This window comes from Tauraco erythrolophus, chromosome Z, assembly GCF_009769465.1.
Source record: "Tauraco erythrolophus isolate bTauEry1 chromosome Z, bTauEry1.pri, whole genome shotgun sequence".
Taxonomy (NCBI): Eukaryota; Metazoa; Chordata; class Aves; order Musophagiformes; family Musophagidae; genus Tauraco; species Tauraco erythrolophus.
Window position 1 is genome coordinate 54,486,000 of NC_141496.1, and position 14,229 is coordinate 54,500,228.

At 40.4% G+C, this 14,229-nt stretch overlaps 1 protein-coding gene across 1 annotated transcript in view; it reads left to right on the forward strand.

Moving 5' to 3' along the window:
• SRFBP1 (serum response factor binding protein 1) overlaps positions 1 to 12,759 on the forward strand; it is an 85,077-nt gene extending 72,318 nt beyond the window's left edge. The window contains exons 5-8 of the mRNA XM_086629534.1: positions 9,255 to 9,336; positions 10,278 to 11,019; positions 11,442 to 11,479; positions 12,214 to 12,759. Of these exons, the coding sequence (XP_086485660.1) occupies positions 9,255 to 9,336; positions 10,278 to 11,019; positions 11,442 to 11,479; positions 12,214 to 12,401 (1,050 nt within the window). The 3' untranslated portion in view covers positions 12,402 to 12,759. The remainder of the gene's footprint in view (positions 1 to 9,254; positions 9,337 to 10,277; positions 11,020 to 11,441; positions 11,480 to 12,213) is intronic.
• Positions 12,760 to 14,229: the final 1,470 nt, after the last annotated feature.

Below are 14,229 nucleotides of genomic sequence, written 5' to 3' on the forward strand. Positions count from 1 at the left end.
AAGACCTTTCTCTTTGTATTGTTCACAGTTATCCGAGACGCATTTTGTTTCTGTTCCCCCCGAAGTGTATTTGTTGCTTCAGAGTATCTATTTAATCATGTTTTGCTTTCCAGTTTACTTTATCAATATGATTGTCTTTTGCCTGATTTGGGGGAGGGCGGCAGTGTTTTCTTGATTTTTTTTTTTTTTTTTTGGGGGGGGGGGTGGTGTTCATATATTTTAGAATCATAGAATGGTTAGGATTGGAAGGGACCTCAAAGATCATCTAGTTCCAACCCCCCTGCCATGGGCAGGGAAATCCTCCACTACACCAGGTTGCCCAAAGCCTCATCCAACCTGGCCTTGAACACCTCCAGGGATGTGATGGGGCATCCACAACTCCTCTGGGCAACCTGTTCCAGTACCTCACCACCCTCAATGTAAAGAATTTCTTTCTTATATCTAACCTAAATCTGCCCTCTTTCAGTTTAAATCCATTGCCCCTTGTCCTATCACTACACACCCTTGTAAAAAGTCCCTGTCCAGCTTTCCTGGAGGCCCCCTTTAGGTATTGGAAAGCTGCTGTAAGATCACCCCGCAGCCTTCTCTTCTGCAGGCTGAACAGCCCCAACTCTCTCAGCCTGTCTTCGTAGCAGAGGTGCTCCAGCCCTCTCATCATCTTCGTGGCCCTTCTCTGGACTCGTTCCAGTAGCTCCATGTCCTTCTTGTGTTGGGGACTTCAGAGCTGGACACAGTATTCCAGGTGGGGTCTCACGAGAGCTGAGTAGAGGGAAAGAATCACTTCCCTCCACCTGCTGGCCACTCTCCTTTTGATACAGCCCAAGATACGGTTGGCTTTCTGGGCTGCCAGCGCACATTGCCGGCTCATGTTGAGCTTCTCATCCACCAGCACTCCCAAGTCCTTTTGCTCTGTGCTACTCTCAATCCATTCTCCGCCCAGCCTGTACTTGTGCGTGGGATTGCCCCGACCCATGTGCAGGACCTTGCACTTGGCCTTGTTGAACTTCATTAGGTTCTCACAGGCCTATCTCTCCAGCCTGTCAGGGTCCCTCTGGATGGCATCCCTTCCCTCCAGCGTGTCCACAACACCACGCAACTTGGTGTCATCTACAAACTTACTGAGGGTGCACTCAATCCCACTGTCCATGTCGCTGACAAAGATGTTAAATAGCACTGGTCCCAGGACCGACGCCTGAGGAACACCACTTGTCACAGGCCTCCACGTGGACATTGAACCGTTCACCACAACTCTTTGAGAGAGACCATCCAGCCAATTCCTTATCCACCGAGTGGCCCATCCGTCAAAACCATGTCTTTCCAGTTTAGAGATAAGGATGTCGTGTGGGACATAGCTTTTTATACAAAGCTATTTATAAAAAGCAAAACCATGTAGCCTTTATACTGTTATATTTTACGTATTTGATTTTACACTGTGTTTTATACTGGTTAATTGTATTGGATGCACAACTTAAATTATGTAATATTTTTACATTACAGATATTTCTTAATAATTTTTTAAGAATCTGATATGGGCAATACTTTCTTCACACTTGATTTCTGCTGGGAATTTGTCCACATCATAGACACATTTGTCCATAGCATAAAGTAATGTTCAACATGCTTCTAGGTTTTCTCAAAGGCCAGCAGGTTCCATTGTTGGTAGTCAAAACGAGTTAGACTACCACAGCTCTGTGGAGGAGTTGGCACAGTGTTCGCTTTATGTCCTCTTTCATAACCTTAAGAAGTTAACGTTTTTTTCTTTAAAAATATGTGCATTGTTTGTGTGGAACGCCAGGCTGAGGGGATTATAGATGCATATTCTTACTAGCCCTGAAAGAATTGAAGAAGAGTTAGCAGCGTCTGAGTTTTCCCACAGTCTTGCTGTTCCAGCTTACACCTAGAGATGACGTTCACCATGAGGAGATAATTAAGAATCCGTGCCTGCTTTATTCTGGATTTTTTTTCTCTGACTTTTCTTTATTGAAACAATCAGAGATTATTTTATGCATAAAGAGAAGAAGGAAAGAATTACTAGAAGATTAAGTATATAATTCATACTTGGATGGGTCTGAGATTTATGGCAAGCTCTGCTGTAGATCGCTGTGGTAGTTTGGGAAGAATCACTCAATTTCTTTTTGACCATTTCCCAATCCAAAAAATAAGTGTCTAACTTACACTTGTATGGTGGGCTAAATTAGTTGTGACGGGTTAATCCAGAGAAACTGTATTGAGTCTTTTATACTCCAATTAAATATGGACTTCTGACACTTGTAAAGTGCTAGGCTTCTTAAAGGGCTTTTCAAGTTTTTCAAATGCTTGGATAGTAGGTTGGTTTTTTTTACCATGCAGCAAAGAACAAGAAGAAATCTGGTTTTGTTTGAATTTATGGCCTGTTTTGAAGTTCTTATTTTAAAGAAGAGGAGATAATGATAGAAACAAGTTTATACTTCATACTCCTTTTTGACAAAAGACGAGCCAAACTGGGTGTAGGAGTGAAAGTAAATCTAAGTGAACAAATTGTGGGGAAAAGAACAGCTTTAGTCCAGACATACAAGTAAAGTTAAGGCAGTGTAACCACCTTGACAGTATTTAGAAGAATCTCACGCTTCTCCCTGATGCTGGATTCAAGAGTCTGTGGAAGTCAGTGATCAGTTGACAGTCAGTGCTACTGCCATCAGTGCCAGATCAGTTAGATTCTCTGGACCTCTGCCTTCTATTGTGTGCAGTTCTGCAGATGAGCGAAAAAGTCATCCAGAGTACCCCATGTTGCCATGGGTCTTCAGCTTCCATAATGTTTGTGTATTCTGTTTGTGTGGCAAGGTTTTGGTAGTGGCAGGGTCTACAGAGGTGGCTTCTGTTGAGAAGTTACTAGAAGCTTTGCCTATGTCTGATAAAGCCAATGCCAGACAGCTCCAAGGTGGACTCGCTGCTGGCCAAAGCTGAGCCAATCAGCCATGGTGGTAGCACCTTTGTCCTAACATATTTAAGAAGGGGAAAAAAAACCTGCACAACTGCCGCTGGGAGAGAAAATTGAGAATATGTGAGAGAAACAGCCCTGTAGACACCAAGGTCAGTGAATGAGGAGGCGAGGAGGACACGCTCCAGGTGCCAGAGCAGAGATTCCTCTTGCAGTCCATGGTGAAGACCATGGTGAGGCAGGCTGTTCCCCTGCAGCCCATGGAGGCCCATGATGGAGCAGTTATCTACCTGCAGCCAGTGAAGAACCCCACGCTGGAGCAGGTGGGTGCACCTGAAGGAGGCTGTGACCCTGTGGGAAGCCCATGCTGGAGCAGGCTCGTGGCAGGACCTGTGAACCCATGGAGAGAGGAGCCCACGCTGGAGCAGGTTTGCTGGCAGGACTTGTGACCCCATGGGGGACCCATGCTGGAGTAGTCTGTTCCTGAAGGACTGCACTCCATGGAGGGGACCCATGCTGGAGCAGTTTGTGAAGAACTGTAGCCCATGGGAAGGACTCATGTTGGCGAAGTTCATGAAGGACTGTCTCCTGTAGGAGGGACCCCACACTGGAGCAGGGGAAGAGTGTGAGGAGTCCTCTTCCTGAGGAGGAAGGAGCAGCAGAGACAACGTGTGATGAACTGACTGCAAGCCCCATTTCCCATCCCGGTGCACCACTGGCAGGGAGGAGGTAGAGAAAATCAGGAATGAAGCAGAGCCCAGGAAGAAGGCGGGTGGCAGGAAGGTGTTTTAACATGGAGGTTTTGTTTCATTATCCTACTCTGATTTGATTGGTAATAAATTAAACTAATTTTTTAGTCGAGTCTGTTTTGCCCATGACAGTAATCGCAGAGTGATCTCCCTGTCCTTATCTCAACCCACGAGCTTTTCGTCATATTTTCTCTTCCATGTCCAGCTAAGGGGAGTGATGGAGCGCCTTTGGTGGGTGCCTGTCATCCAGCCGGGATCAACCCACCACAGCTTGCAAGATAAATAAATTAAATATCTGAATATTTTCGTGGTTGAATTATGCAATAACAGAAAACAATGTAAATTAATATAAACTCTGGGAAGCATTGAAAAGTGCAATAAACAAGAAGCCAAGGGGGACTTAGGTTTACTTGTGTATCTCGATGTTTTGTAAGAAATTGCTCAGTTTTTCTTCTGTTGTTCTATTACAAGACATTATCCTGCTGAGGTTTTTCGCAAATTTTTCAGATCTGTTAGGACATACATTTTAGCTTCAGCTGGAAATTTTTCATCAGTCTATTTTAAAAATTGTACATAGTCCAATAGAAAAAAAAGCTATTGAAACTTGCATGATTTCCTCAGATCCTTACAGAATTGCTATAAGAACTTCTCACCTGTGTTGCTATTAAGCTTATATAGCTACTTGTTCATAACACGTGTAACATCGCTTCAATGTTACATGGAAAATTGGAAAAGCTTGAGTAAAAACTGAGTAAAAGTTGATTAAAAATCTGACAGATTTTGGCTATACATTTCTAGTGTGGAGTCTGAAGCATTTAGTACTGATGTTTCTCTCCTTTGAATACTATGGGATTGCTCTCTGTTTTTTCTGTATTTAGGAGAACTACTCTCTTTTAAACTCTTGCCACAGTTAACAGAGACCTATTTCCTGCATCCTCTAGTTGATTCATCTTCCTATTGTCAAGGTGTGACACAGTTGACAAACAACATCTTACTGTCAGGAGCTGAGACGACAGTGCTGCCACGAGTGATGCCATTAACTGATGGCCTGTCATACCAAAAACTTCACCATGTCTGATGGCCACAAGTTACATACTGTGTGTCTTACTAGAGACACACTAGAACTAGCAGCAGCTCACAATCAAAAAGTAACTTTTCTCAAGGGTTTTATTCCAAAGCAGTATGAGGTCATTGGATGGACTTGGGTGGCAGCCACAATCTGGCACCTTCAGCCACCCTGTGACTCCACATTAACCACATCTGCTATTATGAAGGACAGCTGTGACTAGTTAGAGCTCTGGGAAGAACGTGTGGATTAACAGGTTTTCTGAGGGTTTTTTTAGTAGATACACAGCTCTTCTCCTAAGCTGCTACAAAGGGTATTGCAATTACATCTTGTTTTGGCCCAGAATTGGGGATTTATTTTTTTTTTGTACTTACCCTGGTTAGCATTATCTCTGCCACTTTTTTGCTTAAAATCAGACTGTTTTTATACTTGATGTTAAACTGCACTTCCAGTTAGTTTAGAAATTTGAGTATGCCATGCTTCAAAGTTACTTTTTGTGTCATGGCTTTTGCCATGTGCTGCATGCTTGTGGGGTTTTTGACTGTCTCCGCTCAAATGTCATTATTTTGAATAACTGAGAGACTCAGTTGAAATTCTAGTAGTAGCCTTTGTAGTAGTGCACTCTTCTTGTAGAAGTTTTATTTCTGATGAGAGTTTTAACTAGGCAATGCCTTTTTATACAGAAGTCAATTGAAGAACAGAAGTATGACCTCTTTCTTTCCTGTTGTTGATTATAATTATAGCAGAGAGGGTATGAGCAAAGTAGACTTGAACAGGAAGAGTAATCAGAAAGTGATGGTCAGAAGCCTCCGTTTCGTGTTCTGGAGTTAAGCATAGGTTTCTGCCCTTTAATTCTTCCTTAAGGTCTGCTGTCTCAAGCGTGCTAACGAGGTATCCCTTTCAACTCCTTCAATCCCATCTGCCCCAAGTCCCTGAGACTCAGTTTCTCATTCTCACTTAATCGCCTGCATTGCATGAAGCAGGTGCTACCCACACAACTTCTGCCTGATGTTTCCATCACACTGCTTTTTTTTTTTTTTAACCTAGTGCTGCCAGTTCTCAGAGACACTCCATACTTCTTCTGACTCCTGTTCCAGCTCAAAAGCTGCATTGTATATCTGGTTTTGTCTGCACGTGCTTGTGATGTCCGTTCTCTTCCCAGTCATTGCCACATTGTACAAAGTTTGTCTCCCTTATGTGGGACTTGCGTGTGTGTTTGCACGTGTATGTTATACAGTTGCTGCTTTATTATGCTATAACTAACAGGTTATGTTTTGATGTTTGCGTATCTGTGTGCACATCTGCCATTCAGGATGAAGAATGCTTGTTTATGCAATTTGAGTTTATTTTCGTTTTAAGAGATTTGAAAATGCAGAGATCAGTGCAGTTAATTCAGTTAAATATCCAAGTGGAGTTTAATGAAACATGGCAGTGATGATAGCTAGACGTCTTTAATCCTACATGCAGAAATAATGCTTCACTTACCAGGATAAAAAGTTTGAGGAGATTCCGACTTTCATGTGGTTCCAGATGTAGCACTTACAGCTTTTCTCTGAAAGTGTGATTGTATGCTGCTCAGTTGCACACAGAATGAGGAGGAGCGTTCCTGTGGAAAGTACTAGGACATTCTTGCATGAAAAAATGAGTAGTGCAAAATAATATAAAAAGTAGCAGGACATGTAAGGATAAATGTGTGCAAGTCCAGTATCTGCATAATTAAACGTACTGGGGGCAGTGGGAGAGGGAAAGGGTGTTCTGCTGTAAATGCAGTTGACATTTTTCTGTTAAGTTTCGTTTTCTGCCAAGGTTTTCTATACTGAAAAATACTTGAGGAAAAATAAATCAAGCATTGGATATGCCCAAAAAAAAAAAAAAAAAAAAAACCAAACAGAAAAATGGGAAATTTTAAAGAATGTGAATGTCGTATTGTATGTTTGTTGGCCACTGTCTATCAGTGTGAGTAGTGTTTGTGAAGTATTTTGCTATAAGGAAAAAATGTGGTTATTCCATATGGATTGGCATGTATATGCTCAAACCCTTTCTATAAATATTTGAATTAAAGGACACCAGATGTTGCACAGAAGCTGCTGCTGCTTTCTGAACTTAATGGTGTATTCTTTCAAAACCCACAGGAAGTAGCTGAGGGAAAAAGTGTATTAATTAACTTCAGAAATAGATTTTCCAGCTATAGAAAAATCTCCAAAGAAAATAGCATTTGATCTTCAGAAATGTGAGCTTGCTGTCCCAGGAATCTGGTGGCAGCGTGCAGCACTGTCACATGGAGAACAAAATTCAGATTTCAAGTTCTCAGAGCTAGGCAAGCCTGAAAGTGGGCCAGTCTGTAGCCCTTGGAAATGGACCCATCTTTTGACCCGTCTCCTCTGGCTGGTGTTCGTAGTCCTGTAGACAGTCTACAGGAAAAAAAAAAAAAAAATCCAGTTTTCCTTAACCTGAAGAAACAACGTCGTACTAGCAGAGACTCAAGGAGAAAGTAAAGTACTAGAATTCCCAGGTGCTCTGCATTTCAAACATGAAATATGAGCAGTCATACCCAGAGTATATTTTGGAAGTTGTAGAGCTACAGCAAAGAAAGGCTAATGGGATTTGCTTTGCATTGGTTGAGGAACAAGAATTACGTTTTGCACACCAATTAAATGTTTCTGCATTTAGAAGTACTGGCTCTGCTGTAGCTGTAGTGTCTTCTTCTGCTCTCCTTCCTCCAGATCAAAGCACTGAAAGTGACTCCTGCACTAGTAATTGCCATGAAGCGTCCCATCTTTCTTTGCACAATGAATACCTAACTGTTTATACTAAGTGGCATAATTCTGCTGGAAGAAAACATGCGTACAAGCAAGATTCTCCACTGAGCTCTCTTATGTCAAGCAAATCTCATACTTTAAACTTGCATCACTGATGTGTTAGATAGTGTTTGCGTCATGGTTTGACCCCAGCCAGCAGCTAAGCACTCAGCACCTGCCCGCTTACCCCACCCCTGCAGGATGGGGATAGCATCTGAAGAGCAAAAGTGAGAAAAACTCATGGCTTTAGCTAAAGACAGTTCGATAAGTGAAGCAGAGCTCTATGTGCAAGCAAAGGAGAATAAGGAATTTATTCACTACTTCCCATTGGCAGGCAGATGTTTAGCCACATCCCATAAAGCAGGGCTTCATTTTGTGTAACGATTACTTGGGAGGACAAAGGCTGTAACCACAAACGTCCCTCCCTTCCATTTCCTTTCCTTGAGCTTTTATTGCTGAGCACGTCTTGATATGGAATGGAGTATCTTTTTGGTCAGTTTGGATCAGTTGTCCCAGGTGTGTTTCTTTCCCGACCTCTTGCCCACTCCCTGCCAGCTTGTTGGGAGGACAGAGTGAGAAACAGATGGCCTCGATGCTGCACAAACACTGCTTGGCAATAACTAACACACTGGTGTGTTGCCAACTCTGAAATGTTTTAGTCACAAACACAAAGCACAGCACTCTTGTCTGCTATGGAGAAAGTTAACTCCATCCCTGGGCAGAGCCAGTGCAATCTCCACCCCGTGTTCCCTACCATTGATGTACCTGTGACTCAGGCTCCATCTGATGCAGCGGTCACTCAGGACAGGAGGAGCAACGTCTTGTGTTGAGTTGTTGGGCGGCAAAACCAGCTCAGGTTGGATCACAAGGCACTTGCCTGGTGCTTTACAAGGCTCATCATCTGTTGGTTTGGGTGGCTCCTGCTGTAGCACTTCCTGTAGCATATAGCTCTAATCACAGGTCGCAATTTAAACATACATCCAATACAGTACCGCTAGGAGGAAGAAATATCTTTTCTCCTTTGTCCCAAAGAATTCCACTGCAGGCTTTAAGAAATCTTCCTGCTGAATTTGTGTTTTACAAGTCTGTTACACACTCTTCCCTCCCTTCAGAGAAAAGATAAATCTGTCTTTGGAAAAGTCTTAGATACCTATCATTTTGTTCTTCAAGCAGAGTGATGACAAGAACCTGAAAATGAGATATCTGTTACAATGTGTCATACCTGTGACTTCTAATATAGAAAAGAAGTACACAGAAATGGAAGCAATTCCTACTTTTCTCCTTTTTCTTCAAATTAAAGCCTGAAGATCATATTTGTTCTTTTGAATTAGTCTACAGAGTTCTAATGCAAGGTTGTTTGTCTTTAAGGTCAGGTTAGACCTTGCCTCTCAACCACATTTAGTGTATATTCCTTCAATACCTGCAATATCATTTTGCCCACTTTTATGGCATCCATGCTGCACTATTCAGCACCTGAGAAATAGCAGATTTGCATGTCTGTTACGTTTCTGTCAACGTTGGGGCAGTCAGATTTTTCCTCATTCAGCATGACAGTAATACAGGAAAAATAAGAAATATTCAAATATTACAGTGTCAAAAGCTTTTCCTCTTGTTCAGTTAATAGTCCGGAATCACATTAATATGCGTTGTAGCGTAATTGGTACAGGCCTGTATAAGTATTCACTGTTCTATTGACTTCATGCCCTTGAATTTATTTTGCGTAGCCAAATTGTACTGCAACTGAGCGAGCCATTGCGAGACTTGCAACACACCCCACCTTGAAACCCAGATTTGTTGAACTTAAAGGTATGAAGTATTTTATTAATTTGTTTATGACTTCAGTATCTTACTAGTGTGTTACCTTGTTCCTGTATATTCCTGACATGAATAACCAGCATAAAAAGTAAAAAAAAAAAAACTGAAAAGCTCCTATAATTACTTTAACTAGCAGCAGTGGACTAAATGTCACAAGTTTGTGGTCATTTATATTGGTCAAAATGAGCTTATTCATGACAGTGTGCTGTATGACATTTAAGATACAGGGTGTAGGAAAAACAGAGCTCATAATGGGAACTCTAAAAATCGAATGGATATAACGGAGCATCTCTAAATTAAACAGGACTGAACAGACAATGAGCACAATAACATGCAGATAGAAAGGTAAAAGGAGTATTACAACTGAGTTTCCAAAGACAGCTAAAAGGTTTTACAAATTGCTTCCTTAAGCTTCCCTGGAAACTGTCCCCAAAATCCTTAGGGAGTCTTTCCTGGTTCTTTAAACCTTCTCTTTAAACTCCAATTTTCTGACTAAAATTGATGTTAAAAAGAGCCAAGTCTCAGTGATAATGTCACGAAGTTACTTTGTTAATACCAGAGCATGTCAAATACTCATTTAATTATATCTGAGCAATTTCCTATTTGTTTGCAGTTTTTACACACAAAGTAATGCCCTAAATGAAAATAAAAATTATTATCAGCCGAACATTTTTTGCTGAAAGAAAAGTTCGCAGTTAAACCCAAGTTTAACGGTGTATTCAGTTGGTAATAATTCATTTTCCTCACTTTTGCTGATGCTGTGCTCTAAGGTATTTCTTGCCCCATATGTTCAGTAAATGACTGATAAGGACATTCAAAATACGCTTACTCAATACAACCTATTTAACTTGCAAGAATGTTTTATTATATTAAAATAACTTATGTAAACTCGTGTAGCTGCAACAAAATATTTTTCTTCTGCCCCTCTATAGCTGCTGTAAAAGCTTTTAAGGATGCAAGAAAGAATACAGCCAATGCCACTCCTTCGAAAAAGGCTAAGTCAGAAGAACAGCCTCAATCAACACATTTCAATAGCAATTTGGATGACCAAGGTCTTAAACTAGCTCAAAAACAGCAAGGATGTGAACACAAAACAAAAACCAGTATGAAAATAGAAACTGACAGGGTGGCTGAAGAACTTTGTGAGAGTGAATCTGAGCAGAAAACTGTGGAAATGGAGAGAGCGTATGCTCCAGAAGAATCTTCATCTCAAGCAGTCAAAATGCAAGCAGTCACACAGAATGAAACAGGAAAGAAACTTGGCTGTCAAAAAATGAAAGAAAGTATGAGCATGAACAAATTAAATGCAAAAAAAGAAATAATTAATGATGATAGTGACCAGGAACAACCTAAAGAAGAGGAGTACTTCGATGATAGTACTGAAGAGAGGTTTTATAACCAGTCATCAGATTCTGACAGTGACAGCAACGATGATTTCTTCATTGGCAAAGTAAAAAGAAAGAAAAAGATAGCAGCTGTTACTGATCTTTCTTCAGCAAAAGAAAATGGTAGATTTCAGAAAAACATAGTGAAGAAAGAAAAGAACACAGCACCTGGAACAGCGCAAGATTTGATTGTGGAAGAAGGAAAGCCACATGCAAAAGCAAGCAAGCTAGAATCAATGTTCTGCAGTTCTTTGTCTACTTCTAATCAGAAATCTCAAAACAGAAGAAGGTAAACCTTTTCTCCTTGTTATGTTCTCCATTCCTTCTCTCCTTCCCAGTAATGGAATTTGTGATTTTTAGTAGCTTTTACCAAGCAAGAAGAATTTCAGCCAATTACAGCTTAGAACATTTTCACGTAAACTGCTCTGCAGTCGTCTTGTGCTTTCTTGACACTTTCATATTTTTTCATACTCACATTAGCACTGACACATACATAGGATTCCTAGCTAGAGCTGCATCTGAATTAAATTGCTACTGAATACTTCTATTTTTACTTCTTTATTAACAAACAGGAAAGAATATATAAAGGTTTTGTACGTTATGCTTGCAAAGTCATTGCACAGGTGTTTTGGTGATGACGATTCTTTATTCACCGTTTTTTGTCATCTTACAAGTTTCTTGAAAAACACTGAATTCTCTTTCTATTTTTAGAAATACCAAAGACCAGCCTCTCAAAAATGGAAGAACAGGTATGTATTACTTAACCTGGCAAATTTATAAGAGTAAAAACATCTTGAAATTTTGTTGCCTCTGCCATCTAATCATGACAGGCCGGTTTTTGCTTCATTTCAATTTTGTGGCACATATTTTAACATTTCTTGTTAAATGGTCAAATTTTGAGCTCTCATTTTCATCTGTGGATGTTGTTTGCTGCTTGCTATTTTTGAATATTAGAAATACTTAAAGTCAAGTTTACACAAGAAAGTGCTTGTCCATATGTCTTCATTTTGAACAGTTAGTGTTACCTGCGCACACGTAAAGGTGTCAGATTGCGGTATTTAACAAGTAGCTTATCTCATGAGTAATTCCTTCAATAGCTTCTTCATTTTTTTCTTCCATTTATAGTATATGACTCCATTTTGGAATTCATTGGATCAGGGGTATCATTTCAGTCATACTGAGTGACACTGCGTAATATCTCATTGATTTATTGTGAAGAAAAAAATTGATACTGTGCTGAATGTTTGTCTACACAAATTTTGAATGTGGTCAGTAATAATAAATATTAACCACCTGCAGAATACCAAATGATAATTTACTGGGCTGCAAGATGAGGTAATCTTGCTGTGAACATTCAGATGAATGTGTTACCCATGGCTCATTAAGAAATTCTTGAAAATATCTGCAATCTCAAGGCAGTTCTACCATATTTTCATGAAGGTTCATGATGTAGTTAATGTTTTATTTTGTACTTCTTTTGCAGCTTTTCTTAAAAAGGAACCGCAGCTCAAGAAGCAACCGTTTGCAAAAGCTACAAGTATTAAAGGCAACAATAAGAAAGCGTGTTCGGAGCAGCCTCTTCATCCTTCGTGGGAAGCAAGCAAGAGACGCAGGGAACAAATGTCTCAAATTACAGCATTCCAAGGGAAAAAGATTAAATTTGAAGACTAGCTATGTGTAAATTGAGATTTTAAGAAAGATCATGGAAGATTTGTATCTCATAGTATTTTCCTATGAAGTAACAACTGCTGTTTGAACACTTTGTTATACTGTCCTTATCCTTTGCAACCTATAAAATAACAACTGCTAGAACTTAACCATCTGTTAACAATGAAGATTGCTTCAATTATTCAGTGTATACTGTCCGTTAACTGATGTATGGTCATATGGTGTTGGAATCAAATACATCTCAACTGAGAAAAAGTAAGAGATTCTTAAACTTGGACAGACTTCACAAATTCATGAATATGTCAGGTAGCTGGAAAAGCCAATCAGTAGTATTCATGATATGAAAATTTCTGGAGAGCAATAAAATATTGACCTGCTAAATTTTGATCTCTGTCCTTTGACTATACTGCCGATTTGAAGAACTAAAAGAGTGTCTGTAAGAATGTTGTCCTGGTGGGTACATCTGGGTGCTCTAGCATGTCTGTCTTGCACTTTCTGAAAGAATACTGGAATACTGAAAGGTCTTTGTACACTAAGGAATATTTGACTTTTAAGTGCCGCTCTGAGTTTGACAGTTCATTTGACTTTGGGATATGGGGTAAAATCTTCACTGTATTTTTCTCCAAAGGCTTTTCCTACTGCTGAATTGAAACAAGTTATGAACTCGTAATTAATCTTTAACAGTGTTGTTTATTTAATATAGTTATCTGTCATAATCTCTTATTTTTCATAATCAAATTATTTCAGAAACTTGGTAAATTACTGCAGCGGGTGTAAGATTATACACTGCAGTTCACGTAACATTTTGTAATGCCTAAGAATAGCCCTGCATCAGACCAAAGGTCCATCTAGCCTAGTATCTTCAACAGTAACCAAAAAGGCATGCCTTAAGCATAGGGGTAAAGGAAGCACACAGTCATGCATCATCCAACTTCTAACTCACTGAGCTACCAGTTCTGTGATATTGTACCTTATTGTATTTAAAAATCTTCAATGAATTTCTTTTCTGCGGATTTATCTGCTCTTAAGTTCATGTAAACTTGTGGAATTCTGTAGTCCCTTAAGATGTAGAAGTCCTTCCTACATATTACACTCGTAGGAGAAACAGTCTTTTTCTGTGTCTCAGCAAAGAAGGCCACCAGCCTCCTGGGCTGCTTAAGAAAAAGCATTCCAGCAGGATGAGGGAGGTGATCCTTGCCCTGTACTGAGCACTGGTGAGGCCACATCTGAAGTGGTGGGTCCAGTTTTGGGCTTCCCAGTAAACAAGGGACATGGACAGACTAGAATGAGTCCAGCAAAGGGTGGCCATGACAACTAAAGACTTGAAGTATGTGACATATGAATAGAGACTGAGAGAGCTGGGACTGTTCAGGGGAAGCAAAGGCTCGGGAATCTTGTCAATGTGTATAAATACAGGAGTTGGAGGGGGAGTGTTAAGATCGAGATAGGCTCTACTCCATGCTATTGAGAGGCAGGACAAGAGGCCCTGGGCGCAAACTGAAATACAAGAAATTCTGCTTAAACAAGAAAAACCTTTTTCACTGTGCAAGTGACAGAGCACTGTCATAGGTGCGCAGAAAGATTGTGGAGTCACCATCCTTGGAGATACTCAGAACCTTACTGGACACAGTCCTGGGTAACCATCTCAAGGTGACCTTGCTTGTACAGTGGGTTTCAACTAAATGATATCCAGAAGTCTCTTCCTACCTCATCTGCTCCTTGTGATTTTGTATACTTACAGCTGAGTCAAGCAATCATAGAATGGTTTGGGTTGGAAAGGACCTTAAAGATCTAGTTCCAAACCCCCCTGCCATGAGCCAGGACACCATCC